The 21,780-nt window shown below is 41.3% G+C and overlaps 1 protein-coding gene across 2 annotated transcripts in view; it reads right to left on the bottom strand.

Moving 5' to 3' along the window:
* LOC122863431 (beta/gamma crystallin domain-containing protein 1-like) overlaps positions 1-21,780 on the bottom strand; it is a 27,817-nt gene extending 6,037 nt beyond the window's left edge. The window contains exons 1-17 of one of the 2 annotated variants that reach the window (XM_044169931.1): positions 19,218-19,930; positions 18,978-19,049; positions 17,265-18,691; positions 13,208-16,709; positions 12,678-12,857; positions 10,779-10,817; positions 9,946-10,064; positions 8,971-9,127; positions 8,572-8,711; positions 6,903-7,029; positions 5,517-5,552; positions 4,203-4,363; positions 3,883-4,006; positions 2,631-2,776; positions 1,174-1,300; positions 327-356; positions 111-223 (exon numbers count right to left, since the gene is read on the bottom strand). In XM_044169931.1, coding sequence (XP_044025866.1) covers positions 111-223; positions 327-356; positions 1,174-1,300; positions 2,631-2,776; positions 3,883-4,006; positions 4,203-4,363; positions 5,517-5,552; positions 6,903-7,029; positions 8,572-8,711; positions 8,971-9,127; positions 9,946-10,064; positions 10,779-10,817; positions 12,678-12,857; positions 13,208-16,709; positions 17,265-18,691; positions 18,978-19,025 — 6,476 coding nt within the window. In that variant the 5' untranslated portion in view covers positions 19,026-19,049; positions 19,218-19,930. Of the gene's footprint in view, positions 1-110; positions 224-326; positions 357-1,173; positions 1,301-2,630; positions 2,777-3,882; positions 4,007-4,202; positions 4,364-5,516; positions 5,553-6,902; positions 7,030-8,571; positions 8,712-8,970; positions 9,128-9,945; positions 10,065-10,778; positions 10,818-12,677; positions 12,858-13,207; positions 16,710-17,264; positions 18,692-18,977; positions 19,050-19,217; positions 19,931-21,540 lie in introns of those variants that run through there. The other variant, XM_044169932.1, reaches the window with a different exon arrangement.

The following is a 21,780-nucleotide window of genomic DNA, read 5'->3' as shown; positions in this document are numbered from 1 at the left end:
TTGGTAAGTGAAGCAGTGACAGCCTGTAGCAGATCCTGAGCAAATCCTGAGTCCCAGAGATACTAAAACCACAGTGTGATATTTTATCCATAGTGTGCAGTATTACTCACCTGCCAGCCAGAACCTTGCAGGAAGCCACAGAGAAGCCATCCTGTAGGGAGACCACACTGTCCTCCAGAGCCAGGACAGAGCCTTGAAAACCTGGATCAGAGAAAAGCTGCACCTGAGGTACACACAGTGAGAGAATAAGCCACTCTGAGCTGCTCACACACTACATCAGACAAGAGGGACACTACTACGTTCTTTCATCCATTTCAATCGCCTACCTTAAACTTGGCTGTGTTCTCAAAATCATCCTGAAAGGAAACAACAGCTTAATGAGATTCATTTACATCCAATGAACCACAAGAGACAGTAATTAGAAATGGGTTTATTTGCATATTTCTATGTTATATGTTTAACTACAACACTTAATGTGCATAGGTGGGAAAGACAATATCAAAAATAATCATTATTTCTTTGCTTTATAATTGAAGCCAAATCATTAACTGTATTATTGGTCTTGGTTTTAATAAAGGATATTATTTTACTGCATTTTGCCTCTTAACTTCAGAGGCAAAGGCTTGTCAAAGACTTCTGGGTGTACACTACAGTAGACTTTGCAAGAATCATGAGTCTGTTTGTCATCATCTGGTTCGAAATCGAAGTAGATTCATGATGACTCACTTTTGTCATCATGTTTCCACTTTCAGTCTTATGACAAGTACAGTATGTTCCACTCCTACAGTGCTTTTGTCTGTGCCTCATGCTCCCAAAGATAATCTGCTGTAGAAAGGTTAGTCGCCCCCAGAGATTCCTGCTCTCCATCTTAAATTTTGGTTTGGTCACACGCATGAGTGTTGTGACTGGTCACATGCCATGAAAGCACTTGGTTAACCAAACTGAGAATACAGCAAGCACTCAATATTGCAAAATCATAGAATGCTAAAATAAATAACATGTAACATGTAAGTAACAAGATTATCTGAAACTAATTGTGCAGCTCAAGCGAACACACTGGTTGCTGCAGTGATTAAGCATAAAATATCACAGTTACAAAACAATCTGTCTAATAACAATTTTTCGAACAGAACAAAACAGCAAGATTTCATAACTTTGAGTCACTGCACTTACCAGCACGACAGGCATTGCTGAGGCAACTCTGGGCTGTAGTGCCCCCCAGTCCTCTGGGCTTCCATACAGGCCTTTCTCCAGGATGTAGGGCTCACCACAAAAGCCTGGCTCCTCAAACACAACCCAGCTGAGAGAGAAAACAGACAGAAGAGGAGCATTATCAGCCTTTCATTTTGCACTGAGATTTCATAATTATGTTTTCTCCTTTTTCATTTGATCTTAATTTGTAGAGAAACACAGCCTTTGATGCACCCACACTTGCTAACAAAGAAAACCACAAGAATTCACAGCCTGACACAGTCAAAGTGTTGTTCATTTATCATGTTATTCAACAATTCTTGGTCAGAGTCCAAGTTGATAACAGCCTTCCTCATGATAATATCTCAGCAGTTATGTACCGTATGTACTCTCTTGGCAAATGTGGCATATCCTGGATAGCTGTGCAAGTGTGCGTTGTGCGGACGGCTTATTTCTGCTCCTAAGACAGACAGGGGCTGTGTTTGCATTTGTGTGCTTGTGTGTGTCCTGATGTACTATACTACAAAGACGTCTCTCTCAGCAATGCTAAAACAACACACTGAGCCAATCAGAGGCTCAGAGGGACGGCAGCACGACAAGGGCGAGGCTGTGCAATCTAATAACAGGCTAGCAGCACAGCAAGAATAACCCCTCAATGTTGTGAGAGTTGTGCCTCCAAAAGAAGGACGAAATGTTCCACTCCACATTATTCATCATTTTGTTAGTCTCTCCCTTGGGTAGCAACATTCAGCATGCTCTGTATTTCATTATTCTGATTTGCTTCTCTTTGTTTACTTCTGCATTTTTTTTTTTTTGCTGATCATATCATAGAGGAACGTAAACAGAAACAACTAGGGAACACAGCCACTACTTGGATTCTTCTACGTTTCGTAAAGTATGTAATAATACAGATGATGAGACAAAACACTTAACAAGAAAACACCATCCAAATATAAATGATATTCCTTGTTAACAGTGATCAGGCGTCTAGGAACTCCTCCTCCACACCCTGCACTAATTTCACATTTATTCCCACTGCAAAAGGGTGTGAGACAGCATGCTCCAAGACATACTTACATTGTCAGGAACTGTGGTGTGGCATTCTAAACATTAGTGAACTAGATAATCTGTCTCGACCTGTCAGCATGGGTGCGGCAGCCTTACCACTACTGAAGTAAGTAATTATCAGGTTGAAGCGTAGGACTGCATGTTAAAGCATGCATAGCTGAATAGGAAGGGAATCAAGCATTCATTAGAAACATACCTTAAGTTTTGCAGTGGAAAGACAGGTGAGAAATTTCAATAAACAGAGACAGATTTGATCCAAATGACTTTAGCAGGAGAAATAATAATCCTGTGAATGATCCAACCTTTTACTTCCCATTAGTGCTCACACAGCAGTGAAGGTCATGGGGATGAGTTCAATACTTGTCACTTACACGCCACCGATGACATCAACAGACTGCGTCTTCATGCTGTAGCCTGTGTCATCCATGTTAATAACAGGCACTGTGAGGTCAATGTTGACTCCCAGCTCGCTGAAATCTCTCTCGCTGAACATTTTGAGGTGTGGAGTCATGAAATCCTGTAGCAGGAATAAAACCATGTGGTCAAAATCCGATGAGCATCACACCAAGCTACATCACAAATGAATTTAAGAGCATCTGAGCATTTAGCAAAAAATGCTCTCGACATGCTCTAAGGCAGTGGTTCTCAACATTTTGTTGTCATGCCCCCTTTGCAAGCAGAAATGTCATGCCAGGTATCCCACTATGAACCAATTAAATTTTAATCAACCATTAACAATACCGGGGAAACAAGACAAGACAAACAAAACAAGTCAAGTTGAACATTCAAAATAATATTGTCAAGAGTAGGAACTGCATGTCTGCTGTCACCAACATGAGTTCCTGATGGGGAAATGAAAAAAAAAAAAATACAAGGTAAACACTGAACGTGAACCTTTGAGCCGGATAGACAAGATAGACTAGAAGATGGGCATCACCTGTCAGAATCTGTTCATCTTGCACATGTTGTTTTGCTGTTTGAATAAATCTTAATAACCTTCCACGTAGACATGTGTGCCACCTTCCGTAATGGCTCTGTGTCCCGCTAGGGGTGCCTGCCCCACAGTTTGAGAACCACTGCTCTAGGGTTTGACTAGTAAATCAGTTTACCCAAAATATTAAGCTGATATTGATTGGTTTATGAAATAGTGCCCACTGCTAATAATGTGATGTTTATTCCCTTACCACAGCTTCATCAAAACAGGTTGTCTTTGCACATTTCATTTCTTTTTTGTTCAGCACAGTTTTTTATGAATCAGTTCTCCAATAAAAACTTTGGTAAACTTAAGTAAGCGTTTTCTCTGGTATTAATAGAAAGGTTGGGTCCGCTTGCTTGCTAACCCTATACACTGTCAGTAGTGTGAGTTTATGTGGAAAGTTTTGGTCTCCCTTGGTCTGAATGCTTTTACATGGGTTTTCCATTCAGACAAGAATAAACCTTTTTGGGGGGGGGGGGGTTGGACAGAATCCTTTCCATTTTTTAATTCTGATCTTCACCAACTCATGGTGTTGAACCATAGTTGAAACATGACACCACAGTTACTTTTCGTCACATACTGGTGTATTATAAGCTAACTTTGGACACACAAAGGTGTATAGTGAGTTAGCCCAGTATGGTACTCACACTCAGTATTGGTTGCAGTGACAGGAGCTGCTCTGAGCCTCCCCAGTGGCTGCAGTCCAGGTACTCTCCTTCCTCCAGGATGTGCTGCTGGCCCTCAAACCCAGGCTGGCTGTAGCCCACCCAGCTGGAAGGAAAGAAGTGCAGCAATGTTGCTGGTTAGAGCTGTATTTTTAAATCATGACTGCATTACATAACCTCAAAATCACCATCTGGTCAGTCCTGAATAAACTTTGCTCCAAGCCAAGATTACCACCTAACGATCATGTGCAAGAGAATTACAATACACTATGCAACTACACAACAGAAGAATAAAGACTCACAATCCCCCGATGATCTTTAAAGAACCCACAGACTTCAGTTTCTTTGAGTCAAGGTTTGCTTCGTCTGTAGCAATGCCTCCTTCACTTTCACAAAAGCTGAAAACGTCACTGTCGATTTCCAAAAAGGAGCCCTCAAAGCCAGGCTTCTCATACACCACAGCCTGCAATAGAGAAAGGACAGGGATTACATTAAACTTGACTCATGATTTACTTTAGTTTAGTAGATAAACTATAAATTCAGCTCTGTACTTGTGTTTTTTTGTCTTTGTTCTTGTTTATTCATAGAAAGACACTTGTTGACACTTTATCCAAGATAGTCAGTTGCATAAATAATAAATGTAAGTTTGTGTTTTTGATAAAAAAGATAGCACTTCTTTCCATATGGAATCAAATATATACAGCATGTTTGAGTAAAGATTTATTTCTTGAGGAATTTCTTGCTGTGGTTCAGCACAGAAGCAAATGAAAGTGAAAAACATATTGGTAGTCAACCTTGGATACTCCATTTGAGAGCACAATATTATGAATGTGTGCACTTCAGTGATTTTCACCTTGTACAATTGTTGAATGACAGTACAACAAGTTGAGTCTAAAAAGGCTCTTTATCTAAAGGTCTAAATGCCCGCTGCCAAAACACAATGTGGTTACATCGGAAATTCCTTGACATTGCATCTATTTTTGGCTTGAAATAAGATAAACACTTAACAGAAAAATGGGCCAAAGAATGCATTGCACAATGCCAGTAGGCCTTTTATAAAAACATGTTAATGCAATAATCACAGTTCATTATTTAGTTACTTTATCATTTACAGATTTAAAATTGCATTGCTTATATTAACATTAGGGGTGCACGGTGGCAGAGCGGCTACAGCTCCTGCCTCCCAATAAGGAGATCGTGGGTTCGTGGGTTCGATTCCCGGACCGGACCAACATCACACAATCTCTCTGGGTGGAGTCTGCATGTCCTCCCCGTGTTACCGTGGGTTCTCTCCGGGTTCTCCGGCTTCCTCCCACCGTCCAAAGACATGCATGTGTAGGTTAATTGATAACTCTAAATTGCCCGTATTGAATGAATGTGTGAGTGAATGGTTGTCTGTCCTTGTCTGTGTCTGTGTTCGCCCTGCGACGAGTTGGCCACTGTCCAGGGTGTGCCCTGCCTAAGGCCCGAAGTCACTGGGATAGGCTCCAGTCACCCGCGACCCCCTAACGGGGACCAAGCGGTAGAAAATGGATGGATGGATGGATATTAACATTAAGCACATACAACATACATGTGAAGTAAAATAAAACTGTAGAATGGTATGTCAATCCTACCTTGACTTCACTGGGATTCTCCACTTTTAAACCACCCTGAAACAGAGACATCATCATCAACAACCATTTTCTTCTCTAATAAATCGTATGCTGTAAAAAGCAAGTCAGTCAGCAATTACACAAATAGTTCTAATTTTCTTGGAAATGATGACAATTCAGCAACAGTGACAGGGAGCAAAGAAAATTAATAGAATACACAGAACATGCTGACGTGAATTTCTGTCCCTCTGGGTAACTAATTACTGCTAATTCTCACACTGACAGATGAGATGCCAGACAGAAAAGGTTCACATAAAGGAAATGTCATTACCAAGTCACAATAGTGATTTCTTTAAAAACTGTTACTAGGAAAAGCGTGCTAATGAAAGCTAATTGTATCATATTCATTTTACACACAGCTTAACAGGCACAAAGTTACTGCTAGGATATGGAAAAGGAAGAGTTGAATGGCAACAAGAATCAGTCTAAAGCCACGCTAGTGACTCTATAAGACTAACTTTAACTCCTCCTAACTTTAGCATGCTAACATGCTGATGTTTAGCAGGTAATGTTTAAGGTGTTCACCATCTTAGTTTAGCGTGTTAGTATGCCAACATTTGCTAATTAGCACTAAATACAAAGTACAGGCTGTTGGGAATGTCATTAGTTTTGCAGGTATTCGGTCATTAACCAAAATATTGGACAAATTAAAATTTTGACCTGATGATGGTGCTTGATAAAAAGTCAGGGACCTCCTAGGTCATTACAATTCATCCTGGGGTGGACATGAATGTGTGTACCAAATATCATGGCAATCCATCCTATAGTTGCCAAGACATTTCATGCACACCACAAATGTGAACCTTGTGGTGGTACTAGAGGAAAAGTCAGGATTTTAAGGTTTGTCCTCTGTGCACCATGAATGTCTGTACCAAACATTCTGTCAATCCATCTAGTAAATGTTGAGATCACTAGATAAGTGAATATTTTTACCTGCTGGTGGCACTAGATGAAAAGTCAGGGGATCATCAAAGTCATTAGAATTGATCCTCTAGGGACCTTGAATATCTGTACCAAATCTCATGGCAATCCATCATATAGTTGCAGAGACATTTCACAAAAAAACAAAAATGTCAACCTCACGGTGGCGCTAGAGGAAAAGTCAGGAAATCACCAAAGTCATTAGCGTTCATCCTCTGAGAACCATGAATGTTTGTACAAAATTTCATGGCAATCCATCCAATATTTGTTTTGTCCAATAGACATTTTAGTCTGGACCAAAGTGGTGGGCTGACCGACATTGCCATAGAATCACGCCACTAGCGTGGCTAAAAATAGCAAAGTAACTTATCACATTGATGAACTTTCCTCTGCAGTGTACATTCGATGTTGCACAGAAATACGCACCATTTTAAGTGGTCTAAGAGATCCAACAAAGGGTGACGGGAAGCCCCAGGTCTCTGGAAAAGGGTACACCCCTGTCTCAAGCACAGCTAGCATGCCCTGGAACCCCGGGTCACTGAACACCAGCCACCTGAAGGAAGGAGAAACACCCACATTGCATGTTAATTAAGCATTAAGCCAAAAGGTCCCTCCACATTATGCCTAACTATGCCTCTTGGCGGTTTCAAAATAACTGTGAGTAATGACCTTGCATGGGTTGTTGCTTTTACAAAACAGTGGTAAGTCATCATTGTCATAAAAAAATAAACTCACTGATACTTGTTTTCCCATATATAAATCAGCAGCAACAGGTATGATTGGTAAATTTGCTTAGTACATTAAGTATTGTTAGGTCAGGGCAGTATTTTAATTTGGTATTTTATATCTACCTCAGACATGAGTCATGCAACTACAGCTGAGAACAAACGCTATTTGTTTTAGAATAAAATATCTTGGGAATGGCATGCTTCAGTTCAAAGCATTTTCCTTTACAAATCATTTACAGCGTGGGCAGCCTTTGTTGGAACTATGCCCCTAACTCTGGCATTTTGAGCCATTATGTAGTGCAATGCAATGTCTCATACCAATCACCACATGTGAGCCTCTGGCAGTAAAGAGTCAGTGCTGAGGAAGTGATACCAAGAACTGATGCCAACCTTATGGAAGATATATAATAACAGGAGCCGATGAGTCAGTTTGGTCACTGTTAACTGTGTTAACACAAAACTGCATTTGTTGAACAGTTGCTCCACTTGCCACAAAGAAAACCCTGTTGGAGGAGCTGCTGAAGTAGAATTATTTGTAACTGAGCAAAGATGAGCTGGCTTCTGACAGCAATTAGTTTTGTCAAGATGTTGAGAAACGCTTAGATAATCTCTAAAATGTTAGGTTTCTACCAAAGGTGCCAAGGTAAACCTACAAAAATAGCTGTGGGAAAAAGGTCTGCTGCCATTACTTCCTCAGGGGCAGGGCACAAAATGTCCTGAATGCCTACACCTCTAACGTGGAAAAACATTCTTCCCTTTGCCAAATTCTCTCCACACCTTTGTCTGTTCCTCACTCTCCATCTAGTCTCCACCGCTCCACTCTTCTTTCCATGTACCCCCACACCTACTCTTTCTTTTCCTACATGCAACAGCAGGACAGACATTCCTGAACAGGCAAACTAATGAGAGTCAAACCAAAGACAAAGATAAACACTGAGGAACATCATAATGATTATTATCTCTCAGCTATTTGTCAAAGCCAAACACTGAGAACTTCCCATTAAAAAGACAGCTCTACGTTGAGCACAGCAGGCAAGATTTTCAAACTCTTCTGGTGGATCTGGTGTCATTAGCAATAAAAAAATTATTGCAGAAAACTGGGATTGTCTCATTACCTGCACTTTATGCTGTGCTTCTACAAAGCAATGACACTATGTCTTTGTTCTGTAGCGCCTAAATGTATTGTATTTCAAATAAAATCCAATCTCCAGATAACTACCTTTATACCACTCATCAATCACAATAAGTAGACTGTGTCTTGCTAATGATTTGATTCTGTCAGCCTGTTCATTACTGTCACACACGCTTTACCAGAGGTCAGTCACAAAGATCTGAATGATCGGTTTTGCTGAGACAGCCATACTTACACCCCAGAGTGCACTTGAATGGAAGCAGTGCTCAGTGGGACGCCAAACGAGCCCGTCTCTATTGTGTCATCGTGGTAAGGTGTTACTCTGCCGAGGCCCTCTGGTTCAGTAAACAGATCAATATGGGGGATGCTGTAATCCTACAGAGAGGGGGAAACAAACACAGCGATTATCAGCAGTGGCCCACACTAGTCCTTAAATCATTCCTTTGCAATGTAAGTAAGATCTGAACATAGCAGAATCTATTTCACACTTATTCTGTTCTTAAGGAGGATTGAGTATCAATAATGCATTATCACATATTATCTATGTTTCAGAGGCCCATGTGAGGTGACGATGATGTAGATATCGAAATACTGGAGGCCAAATGAGGTGCAAGTATTTATCCAGTGCACTCACAGAGACAGCAAGTCGAACAGAGCCAATCAGCATTGGTGGGTTGTTGTGTGTTTCTGTCTCCAGCCCAGGATCTGCCCACACATTTGTCAATTCAATAGCCCCCTCCTCCAAGGCGATGGAGCGTCCCTGGAAGTCAGGCTTTTCATAGAGCACCCAGCTGTAGTGAAAACAAGAATGTGTAATCATAAGGCAGAAACAGATAATTACATGTTGGGAAAACAAAGAAGAAGGACCAGGATGGATGGATGTGGTATAAAAAGTGTGTTTTAAAACAATACTTCAACATTTTGGGAAATACAGTATTTGCTTTCTTGCAAAGAGATAGAAGAAAAGATCAATACCACTCTCATCTCTGTCCATTCAATGTACTGTTACAGCCAGCAGCCCGTTAGCTTAACATGCACCCAAAAATGTTGAACAATTCTTTTAAATATTATTCAAGCAAGACAGTGTAGATCATTAACTAATGGCCACATAATTATAAGGACATAGTGGTAATTCAAATATATCAATAAGCAAGAAATGCTGTAACTCTTCCTTTTGCTATTTTTGGGAGAGCAACGTAAAGATCTAGCTGGGATGTTAAGGGTACCCTGTGGAGTTTTTGACCACTGGTAGCGCTAAGGAGCTAATTTTTAATGACTGGGTCCCCATTTAGTTTGTTGTCGCGCACGAGGGCGCACGTGCATGCACATGACGATGCAATACACATTCCTTCCAATGGTTTCACACTATTCCACTGATTTAAAGGTGGTGGCAACACATCAAAAAACACAGCAATGCTCCAGCAAAGGCAGGGAAGAAGAAGACTGCTAGCAAGTAAACATGGGTGTAAACAATGCAGGTTTTAAAAAATAAATAAATTGCTTTGCAAATGTTTTATGGGGAAGGAAATGCATTCAACACTTCTGCCAGAATGTAAACAAAACTTGTGAGAGTGGGTATATAATTGCAGTTAAGTACCATACTACTTACCATCCTCTAACGACCTTCACAGATATGAGAGGCGAGAACTGCAGAGAAGTAGCATCTGCTACATCCCTGTAAATCTCATACGACTGGCCACTGAACTGAGCTTTCTCAAACAACACCATCTGTGTACAGACAGAGGAAAATGCATTACATGCTTACTGCATTATATTAAATCATGATTCACCGAATTCTGAGATGGACTTAATAGCATAGCACTTCCTTCATTTCTCTTTTGTGCTTACAGTAAAAGCATATTTCTGTTTGAGACGGTGCCTCTACACCAAAAAGCGTGTAGAGGCACACAATTACTTCACAATTACTTCAACCACCAGGGCGTGCTGTTAATGTAATGCATCACTTTAACATAAAAGTTTGTGAATAATGAACTAAAAAAATGGCTGCTCTGGAGACTCTGTAGCCAATAACACTGTCTTGGTTTTATTCTAAAGCCACAGTGTTTTCTTTATTTGTTTGTTAATGCCAGTCATGACAGTGGATCCCCAGGACAGCTAAAGCTGAAGCTAGACTGAATTAAAATGATGTGTAGGCAAGAAACTAAAAATGTCGAGCGCTAGGGAAGTATCTCTCTTTCTTGCAACTACTATAATGAAGAACCACAAGTTTTGCACTCTGTTGGCAGCACTGAATTCCATGATTGTAATCACATCCAGCTGAGCATTTGCACTACACTGTTTTTTTTTTAAGTACTTTGTTTACCCCCAAGAACACCATATGAATAGCAGATGTTTTCACAGAACAGAGAGTTGTCTGTCCAGATTCCTCTCTCCATCTTTTTTTTATTCTACAGTATGTGGGCAAAGCTGTGCCAAATGTACCTTTCCAGGGCGCTTGTGAAATCCCTTGGCAATTCTTATCTGGAATGCAAAAACACAGAATTATAATTGCGACAACGACAGCAGAGCCTGGCAAACATCTATAAAATGCTAGAGAAGCTAATCTGTTGGTTTTGTTGGTGCAGCAGCTCTTTGCCTGTTTAATGCCCTGACCTTTTAGTTTACTTCCAGAGACACAGTGCATCCATGGAGACTACACTGTTTAGAATTTGTATTCAAGCACCACACTGGCAGGCATACCCAGCAGAGAAAAAGTGTTTCTTAATACAGCATGCTTACAGTTTGACAGCGAAAGAAAACTGAAAAAAATTCAACTACAGCAACTAGAAAGCATGTAACATCAAGTCAGTAACAATTTTGATCATTGATTAGTGATTTAAGTAATGCTTTAAGCAAAACTGCCAAACGTTCACTTGCTCTAGCTTCACAAATGTAAGTATTTGCTTGTTTTCTTTGTCTTCTTTGATAGTAAACTGAATAACTTTGGGTTTTGGACTGTTGGTCGGACAAAACAAGCTATTTAAATATGTCAACCTGGGCTTTGGAAAATAATAATGAGAATTTTTCACTATTTTCAGACACTTTATTGACCGAACAGCTAATTGGTTAATTGACATTAATCTGCAGATTCATCAATAAATAAAAAAATGTCCGTAATGTCATAATTTCTGATCATTTCCAAGACGTTGGAAAGAGCTATATTATTATATTGTATTAATAATACAAAAATCGAGACAGTGTTCAATCCAGTTATAGTTATTCTAACTAATAACTTGACTGAACTGAATTTTTTTTAATTTGTCTGCAGGCAAACATACAATTCAACATATATGGAGAACAAACATTTTCGATCATAAATTGCAACAGAATAAATATTTACTTGGGTTTAAATTGAGCTATGCTTTCCAGGAAATTAATTTTTCCCATAATTATCAGAATCAGAAATACTTTATTGCTCCCAAAAGGGAAACTCTTTGTTACAGTAGCTCGCGTCAGTGCACAGGAGAAAGTACTAGCAAAAAAAAATATAATTCACTATAAAACACCATAAAAAACAGGTCAGAAAATAAATTAAGTACCAGGTGGGTATAAGTATAAGATAAAATAAGTGTGAGGTACCAAGTGGGTTTACCGGTTGATACTGATAATACAGTATAATAATACAATGTAATAAAATAAGTAATAAGTAATAAGCAGTGGTGCATGTACTGATTATTAAGATATTGCACAGCAGTGTCAATAATTAGGAACAACTAACACGGGAAAACTAAATTTTGCACGGGAGTAGTAAACAGAATATTGCACAATTATTTAGAGTATGGCAGAGATGTAATGATCAATGTCCAGTTTAGTGGCCTAGGGTCATACAGACTAACCCTTAGAGGGAGGAGTTAAAGAGTTTGATGGCCACAGGCAGGAATGACTTCCTGTGGCGCTCTGTGGTGCTTTTTGGTGGGAATTAGTACCAAATTACATTATTCTTCCTAGGCAATTATTTGGAAATGATTAGGAAATTAAGGACATCTAAAATAGTCACTAGTTGAAGCCCTATACACTACACAGTCATTTTCACCAGCCCAAATCAAATCAAAGGGACCATCGAGACAAAAGATCCACTGTTGTGTAGATTGAGAAGCTTCCCTACTACTGATAATACCTGATACCAGAATGCAAATTGGGTTAAAAAAAGTGCATTTCTCCATAAAAAATGTAGGAAGAGCTGCTCTAAGGGAAATGAGGGATATAAATAGTTTCCCGTTTACTTGCCAGTGCAGCAAGCAGTCTAAGCTCATATACATATACTTCAAAGAGATGTACAGCTTTGATTTGTGATACTAAACTCTTATATATCTTTTAATAGTATGTATGCCGCACACTTACATTATTAATAAGTATCCCCTGTGGCTGAGCCGGAGGCTGCTTAAGCTCAGGGAGTGTAGGGTGTGTGGTTGGAAGAATCCCAGGAAAACATGGAGGCACAACCTCAGGAAGCACCGGACCTGGTTTCACAGCCAGGTGTGTTTCACTTCCACAGGCTGGTGTTGTCATTTTTCCAGTAACCTAATGCATAAACAGAAAACCATCAGGTAAGTATAAAAGTTGTTTCTTGTGCATCTCTACTTAAAAGAGACGCACAAGAAACATTTTTAGATAAAAAATGCGTACCGCAATGATGTTTGTTATTATTTAGAGACATGTTAAAAAGAGCACTTGGTTCTATAAGTATTTCCCTTCATTAGACAATCAATACACTCTGATTTTTGATGTTATTGGTCAATCACTTTGCTTAACTTCAACTTGTCTGTGCTTGCAAGAGGTATTTCTTCTGTGAAATCTCTGTATTATGAGTACAACTTCTTTACCATTCACATCATTCTTAGTTGGTAGAAATTACATACAGAAAAACTAACCTCTGTTCTGACTTGCTCCTGTCCTTGTATGCTCTGCACTGGTTTTGCTGGTTCTCGGGGGAGGTACTTCTCTAAATAGTCCGGCAGCTTGATGTCGTTAAAGGAGGGAAGTGGAGGACCTGAGTCACTGACCACAGCCTCCGCAGCCTGAGCTTCCTCTCTGTTGCTTATAGAGCTCTGCTTGGCCAGTGTGTCTTTGAGTGGAGCTGTGGCAGTTGGGCATGGCGGGGGTGGCTGGGTTAAAGGTGGAGGGCTTAGCTGGGGGGCCTCGCTAGGTGACACATCCCCAGAGTTGGTGCCTTCTGCGTGCGTTTGAACTCCATTCCTCTTCCCTCTGAAGCTGGAGGAGGTGAGGCTGCTTAGGACACAGCTCCCCTCTAAGCGAGACTTCACCTTGATCTGGTCATCTTTCTCTTCCTTGACATCCTCCTCATCTTTGGCAGGGGTCGTGTCCCTCAGGCGAGAGTGAGTGTCCAGGCTACTGAGCAGCATGCTCCTGTCTGCCAAACTAGCCCTGGCAGGCTTTAGGCCAGATATTGCCTCCTTGGTCTGGAGCTGGGCTAAGAGGCTCGGGGTTGTGTCTATGGTGAACTTATTCTTCTTCCTCAAGCCAAACGTAAACTCTTCAGGGTCAAATGTCTTCTCAAAGCGGTCCTCCTTGATAGCAGGCATGGCAAACGGCGGCTGAGGTGGCCGGAGTAGGTTGTGTTTACGTGGTGGGAGGGAGAATGGGGCACAAAGTTTCTTGATTTTCTCAATGAATTCATCATCATCTAGCTCACCGGAAGTGTCCAGAAGATTGCTCTCACTTCCAGAAGAGCTCAGTTTGGGCACCGGGACTTTAAGTTTCCGTTTGGGAAAGTCCACATCCAGCCAGCTCGAGGGGACGTCGTGCCGTGTTGCAGAATCATCTTTGCTTAGTCCCCGTGGCAAATGGAGCTTCTTCATGGATGAACGCTGGATTGAGTCTGGGATCATCTTATTAGCCTCTGGGGAAGTGGGTGCTTTTGGAGTTTGACTTGGCTTGTTTTTGACAGGTTCCTTGTTGACTGTGTGGAGTTGTGGAAGTGGGGAGATATCACCATTAGCAACAGGTGAAAGTTCATTCATTGGTGAATGGAATGTTTTCCCAGCTGCCTTCTCTACCACATTAACTGTGGAGCTAGAAGCAGTGCTATCAGAGGGCTGTGCTTTTTTTCCTGCACCCTTGAATGAAGTGATATCACTTGTCCTCTCTGTATTTTTTGATTCCTCACACTGTGGGCGTCTAGGAGTGAGTTTCATGATACCTCCTGAAATTTTGACTTCTGGGGGCACTGATTTGACAGTTGAGCTTTTTTTCCCATCATCCTGCCCTGCTCCCTCGCTGCTCTCAGATTTAGAGAGAGAAATCGGAGTGGGCTCTTTAACAGATGATTCTTTCTCTGCCTGTGCAGTCATCAGTGCTGGAGAGTCATTTGTGGCTTTTACAGCCACTTCCTTAACTGCTGTAGTTGCTTTGGTAATAGGTTTTGAGCTGGAGAACTCAGCCCCATTAGCTCCATGTGCACATGAGTCATCTGGTGAATTCTCTGTTTTTTCCACAGCTACAGAATTAGGCTGTGGTTCTGCTAAAATGACCACTGGCTCTGTTTCTGTTGCAGGGCTTTCTGTAGACTTTGTTTGCAACTCAGAAGGCACATTTGTTGTTGTCTCCCCCTTCGAAGGCCCTTTGTCACTCTTGGTCCCACTCACAGCCTCATTAGTCTGGGTGACAGCACAAACGGCAGCTTTTTGTGGATGTGTAGTTGTCATCTGTCTGACATGTTGTGTTTGAGCGTGGAGGTCTAATGATGCACTCGTCTTTTCTGAGGACTCAGAGGCTGGTTCTGTTTGGTTGCTTTCTGGTTTTGTTATGTCTTTAACTGGCTGTGTCTTTTCTTTTCTTTGAACATTTTTTCTTTCATCATCCTTAGCAACACTCCCCTCTGTCCCTGAGATACCTTGTCCACCGTCTGAAACCTTGGTCTTTGAGGTATTTTTATCTGAATGCAGGAGCTGCTGCGGTTTTTCTTTGTCTTTCTTCTCAGTCCGATTTGTTTTTTCGCTCTCTGCCTTTTCTAGTTTCTCCACATCTTTACTCTCAGCCTGATTAATAAGTTCTGTGTCCTTGTTTTGGGGTTGCTTGGTTTGCACTGTGTCCTGTTTTTTATTGGTTTCGCTTACTTTACCTTTACTTTTTGGTTCAGATTGCATTGACAATTCTTTATGTAATTTGGGATGTTCAACAGGTGGCTTTTGCTCCATCAAAGGAGTCTTCTCAATAAGTTGTTCAACTGCAGATGAGGGGGAGGAGGCTGAAGTTTCTCTGCTGTCCTTGGAGGCCTTTTTCCTCTCCTGTGTGAATACGAGGCTCTGTCCCCCTGCCTTTTCCTCCTTTTGGGGTAAAATAATGGGATTGTTGTCAACAGACACCTTTGTTCCACTGCTACAAGCAGCAGTATCAGGTTCATCTTTGTTGACAGATGGTTCAGGCAATCCCTCCTGTCTGTTGACTGGTTTGTCAATATTCTCCTTTTTAAATGAAGAATCTAACTGTTTCTTCTGTTTGTCTAACACCTTCAATTCCTTTGTAAATGCTTTCTGTTTGGTATCAGAGAAAGACTGTTTATCTGATGTATTTCCTTGTGCTTTATCAGATGGTAATGAGACTTTCTCTGTGAGTTGTTTGGAGGCAGAGGCAGTCTCCTCTCTATCATCTACCTGTTCTTGTTTTATAGCGGTGACCTCTGGCTTACTTGTAGAACAGTCTGGTTTGTTTTCACTATTTGGACTGATGGGACTGGTTGGTTCCCTACTTTTTCTTCTTTTAGAGCGGGAGCCTGTTCTGCTAGGGCCTTTGGACTGTGGGCTAATGTTATTGGTCAGTTCTGCTGAATCACCTGGCCCTTTAGCTGGGAAATCTGTTTGAACACTGTTAGGTTTCATACGTTGATCTGCTGTTTTCGAGGCCACTGTGTCCTTTGTTTTGGAGTCAGTTGGTTGTTCTTTAGGAATGGAAATCTTTCCCCCTACAGCAGCGGTATCTTGTCCATCGGGTTTTAATGTTATCTCTGACATTGCTTTTGCCTGTGTCTCCTCTTTTGTATCCAGTTTACCCTGATTGTCCAGTTCTGGTGACTTTGATGCAGCAACTACCACAGATGAGGTGGACTGTTGAGACATTCCTGTCATAGCTGGCTTTTGAGGCTTGATCATCATTGGCTTCTCCCTGACGGGTGACGCAGAGCTGGACCTGGCCATGCTGTGACCTTCAGCTGATCTTGACCTCTGGTCTGACAACACAACATTTTCTTCCAGCCTCCCCATGGCTTTCCTGACTGGAGAGACATCAGCACTCCTCTGGGTTTGGAAGGTCTGCTTGTTGGACTCCCTTGCAGGGTGCTCAAAGAGGCTGATTTTATCTGAAATCCGGCCGGCGACTGGCTTAGGCTCCTCATCTATTTTCTTTAGGTCATGTAGTCTGTTTATGATAAGAAGTAAAGGTTTGAATTCAAACATACATTTTATATTTTGCAAAATGTGCAAAATTTAAAGTTGATTTTGACTCAAGTTGCTCAACTGCCTCAACCATGTTGTCTGCACAGACAAATGTTAGTTTAATGTTTGGTTGATTTGATAAATTCAATATGACCTACATTTTAATCTGATCTGTACTTTACAGTGCTTATCTTGAAGCACAGGGCTATACTCTGTCTTATGACTCACACCATTGTTTCACTGTGAATACACCTGTGATATTCCACCCATAGCAGTTAACACACATCCCCTGATAGCAATGTCATGTTAAAGCTTAACAGGTAGGTTAAAATGTCTGCTAATGTTGGAGGTACACTAGTTGTAAAATGAAACATGTAATCCTGACAAATAGGGTATTTTAAGTGGAATACATTATTGGAAGACTGCTATATACACTGCAGTTTATGGAAATGTGATGAGTCATTGTTTCATTCTTTATAACAAATCACAAACCATTCTATGTCTATTTTTAACCAATTACATTTAGGTGAAGACTTACCTTGCATCACTCTCTGTTTTGGGCTTATCCTTTGCTTCATCTTTGGTATTCTTTAATGCTGGCTTAAAATCCTGGTTGTCTCCTGCTGGACTTTGCTTAGGATTCAAAGGCACATATTTTGTAAAAAGCTTCACCTCACTTCGAGAAACCTTCATACTCCTGCGTTTGGACTCTGGTGTCTCTGTCTTCCTTTCTACTTTGTAAAGACTGTCATCGTCCTCCATGTCTGCGTCCCCATCAACAACACATGTCAGAGTGGCTGCAGCGACTGAGTTTGAGTCCTGGAAGTTGTCCAACTGCTTGACTGTATCTGGGCAGGAAGTCTTACTCTCCACTCCTTCAAGTGAGGCCTGAGAGGTGGGGTTGGGCTTTGAGGAGGTGTTTACAGATGACTCTCCCAAGTGAGTCTTTGGACTTTTGCCCTGAGGAGTCGGACAGGTCAGTGAATTATCTGATGTAGGGAATCCCTCTGTGACAGGTTGGGTATTGGAAGGTGTTTTTTCCTGGGGGCTGTTCCCTCCATCTCCCTGAGAATTCTTCCTTAATCTCCTTTTGGCTGTGTTTTTACGCCCCATGCTGTCTGTTTCGGTTTGTTCTTTATCAGTTTCAGACTCTAACTGTGAGTCTTTGCGTGATTTCAGTGATACTCCCACTAGGGCACTGTAGTAACTCTGTGTCCCAACAGCAGGCCTCACATTTATATCTTTGTTCTCTGCACTTGTTGAACTTGAGCTCTTTGGTGAATCAAAACTTGGTAATGACTTTGCCTTGGGGAGGACCTGTAGGTTTTTCGTGACTTTGGTGCGGATAACTTCCTGTCCAGCACAGGTGTCTTGGCCACATTGAATCACGCTGGTCTCCTCCAGGTACACATGGAGCCTCCTGCTTGTCTGGGCCTGTGCTTGTCTTTGGGCCTGAGGCTGGGTGTGGTCCTGGTCAGAGTCCCATACCACTCCCTGCTCAGAGGAGTAAGAGAAATGTGTCAGATGACTGGCATTCTTCTCAGGATTCCCGCCCGCTGAAGTACCGTTGCTGCTCTCCTCCCTCTCCTTGCCCTGCCCTATTCTCTTCCTGCAATCCACAAACTCCTCCTCTCTTGGACCTCCTTCTGCTGTCTCAGTGCTGCTTACAGAGCCGTCTCTGTGGGCAGACTGCGTGGCGTCCTCCTCTTCAAAGGAGAAAATGTCTCTTGAGAGACCCCGTGGATTGGGACTGGAGCTTGGTTCCTTCTCCTCCCGCTGTTGTGCCCTTGCCTGGGGTCTCACAGACTCCTCACTCTCCTCAACTCCCTCTGACTTAAGAGCCTGATCACTAGTAGGGGAGGCATTTTCAGCAGGACTCTTCGGACCCTTTCCCCTCCAGGGAGAGAACCAGCTCCCGATACGACCCAACACCCCAGTACTGGGCTGCTCCTCAGGGCTCTCAGACTAAAGCAAAGCAGAAATAACTCATAACATAAATGTCTGCTTACACATGCAGTGGCAGTTAATAAACATGCATATTTCAAATAAATATGCACAAACTTTAGATAAACTGACAGTAGTTACACGTGGTAGTGCAAATATGATAAATTGCCAATGAACAAAGGAAGGGAGTGCAGGCTTGGGATCTAAAGTAAATAGGGGTTGTTTGTTCATAGATATTTTTTAGTATGGCCATGCATCTCTCAGCATAGCAAAGACATGCAGGAGTGCTTATAACCTGTAAGCTTACCGTAGAAAATACCATATCATTGAGATTCTTTATGTAGGTTGTGAACATGATTTTGGTTTAGAACAATAACTCCTAAAGAGCATAAAACAAAAACAAAATCATTCCACAAGGATAAACAATAGCAGTACGAAAGAGGAGAAATTTGTCATTAAAAAAAGATTCTCTGCCTTAGCAAAGTGCCATCCTTAACTCTCTAACTTTGAGCAAAACCTTATGGCAGTAATTTCAAGATCAACTCACCCTTAATTAGACATAGAAGAAAACTTTTCGCCCAACTCCAAAATATAAACTGCTGTCAGTTTGTACAGCAGAGGATCAGCACTAGGATGCATGTCCAATTGATGAACATGTTGTGTTTAGTCCTCCTTGCATCTAGTAAAGCAGCCACAACTGCACGAGAGCGGTAGAATGGCATCGGAGTGACGGACGCTTATGAAGTTCTGCCCCTCCAGCGGAGCGCACGCAGCCCGGTGGTAAAATGATGCCTTCAAGGGCTCTTCGTAAACTTCTTACACGAGTATCACTATGAAGCCGGTTAGTCAACAAGTGGTCAGCCAACTAAACTCAGGTTTATTTGTATGACTGGCTGCTATCAGCAATGATTGTGAATGTTTTACCCTCTATGTTGAAAAAACAAACATTTTAAGACTTAAAATGAAAATAAATTTGACTGATCTTGAAACTGGGCTAGAAATGCTGGCTATGTTTTGTTATTACTTCCAATATTCCGGAAGCTTTCAGTATAACTGGTTTTGGTTTTTGTGTAGGGTCACAAGGTCAAAGCTAATTTAGATGTATTACCTGTTCTCCTGTGTAAAAACATTTAAAATGGGAATTATGTTTCTGTTGACTGCTGTCAGTTTTGTCATTGCAGCTGCAGGATATAGTGTAGATTGTTTGTCCATTCACTATCATCATATCATGGTTTGTATTTCACATTTTTGGAATCAGAAATGTTTAAAGGAAAAATTGGACTGTAATGGAGTGCTTGGCACACATCATAAAGCCATCTCCCAAGCTGTACAATGACTCACAGAAACTTGAAGTTTCTGTGAATCATTGTACAGCTTTCCATATATGTCTTGTTTGAAAGTCAAATAACATGTAGTGTTTGTGTATATGTGCATTTCATATAGATTGTTACTGTCGCTACATAACTATTGATATGTGTATTTGTTGTTCTGCTTTACAAAGTAAGCAGCACAGACAGAGATTCACTCCATTACAAAAGGAGAATAAAGAACAAGTATGGCTTTGACATTACCTGTTCCATTTAATATATACATTCATACATTTAATGAATTTAATATAATGAAATAGAGGAAATGGGATTATGCAAGAATTCTCACAGAATGCTAAACAATGATGTGTAAGGGATACCCAAATGGTGACAAATTGCAGCACCTCAAACATCAAAGTATCACTTGGCTGTCAAAAATGTGAGACACTTGCTAGAAGTCAAATTTGACAAATTTGATCTTGTAGTTTTCATCATTACAACCGAGACCGAGTAGGCTAATAAAGTCCAAAAATTTGGAAGTCATGTTTTAATAAACAAAAACAGCAGGAGAGAAATTATCCTCACAAACTCTCCAAAGTGGTCCAAAATAGACCCATCGTGTCATATCAAATAGGCTACACAAACAAGAACATTACAGTGTGAACATAGATGCAACAACTCTGGTTTAGGCTGAGTAAAGGGACACAGCTGTCCTATATTTGCTGAACCACGTCATCCAAGTTGTTGATATGTATCGTGCTCAAAATTCCTACATTCATTTTAGCAATTGAAGGCAGCGAAGAGGCCGTGTCTAAACAAACTTTTCCAAGGGAAATGACGCACTTTGAGAGCCTGTTGAATTCAGTTTCTAGCAGACTGTCTTGAATCTGCGTGCCCTTGTTTGACTTGGCGGGCAGCTCAAGTCAGTATTTCCATGCTGCTTAGTCGAGGAATTTAACCCTTTAACCACTACTGTCTAAGTGACTAGTCGTTGTTTCGACTTGTTCTTTTTAATCAAATAAAGGAACTAGGAAACAAGATCATGACGTGACAAAGTTTTAATTAAGTAGGCTTACTGTTTTTTCACTTTTCATTTTGACGCACAACCCACGCTGCCTGTAGGTGTGGGAGTGGCCCTGGTAGGCTAATTATTGGTTTAAAAAAATCATAGCCGACCTGTTCTTGTTGGGTATTATTTTAGACATTTAACGGTCCTGTTCATCCTATATTATATAATATATTATTACGGGCTATTAATGTTTTCATTACGCCTACTTATTCTTGATGTTTGGAAGTACAGCCTGAAGTGTTTACATATGAAATACAACAGTTCCAGGGATAAACATTCGCTCATTGAAAAGAGGTTTTTGACTATCGGCGCCATCCTGATGAAGGTCTAACAGGTTTCTACACAAACTGTAGCTCCATACAACCACAACAAACAGTGGCCCTGAAGCTTTTCAGTGTTATCCATGCAGTCCAGTCCTCAAATAGGCCTAGTCTATCGACCGAAAAGCCCACAAGCCCCGTTTCCAAGCACGTCACCAGAGACAGAGATCTTACCATGATTACAGTGTTTCTCCTGCCTTCTCTGCTGTCTCGGGAATACACCAGTCAAATGCAGCCCTCAAGAATGAAGCCTTTCAGTGCGCCACCGCCTCGGTGAGGTAACCTGTCCCTCCTCATACAGAACAGGAGAGTCTGCCCCCGACTGCCTAATTAATATTTAGTGCGCTCAAAACTGAGAAAATTTCTCCGCTAACTGTTGCCATTGTGGATGTTTCTTTAATTGTGTTTTTTCCC

This window comes from Siniperca chuatsi, linkage group LG16 (genome assembly GCF_020085105.1).
Source record: "Siniperca chuatsi isolate FFG_IHB_CAS linkage group LG16, ASM2008510v1, whole genome shotgun sequence".
Classification (NCBI taxonomy): Eukaryota; Metazoa; Chordata; class Actinopteri; order Centrarchiformes; family Sinipercidae; genus Siniperca; species Siniperca chuatsi.
The sequence above is the reverse complement of the archived record's forward strand: the minus strand, read 5'-3'. Positions and strand labels throughout refer to the sequence as shown.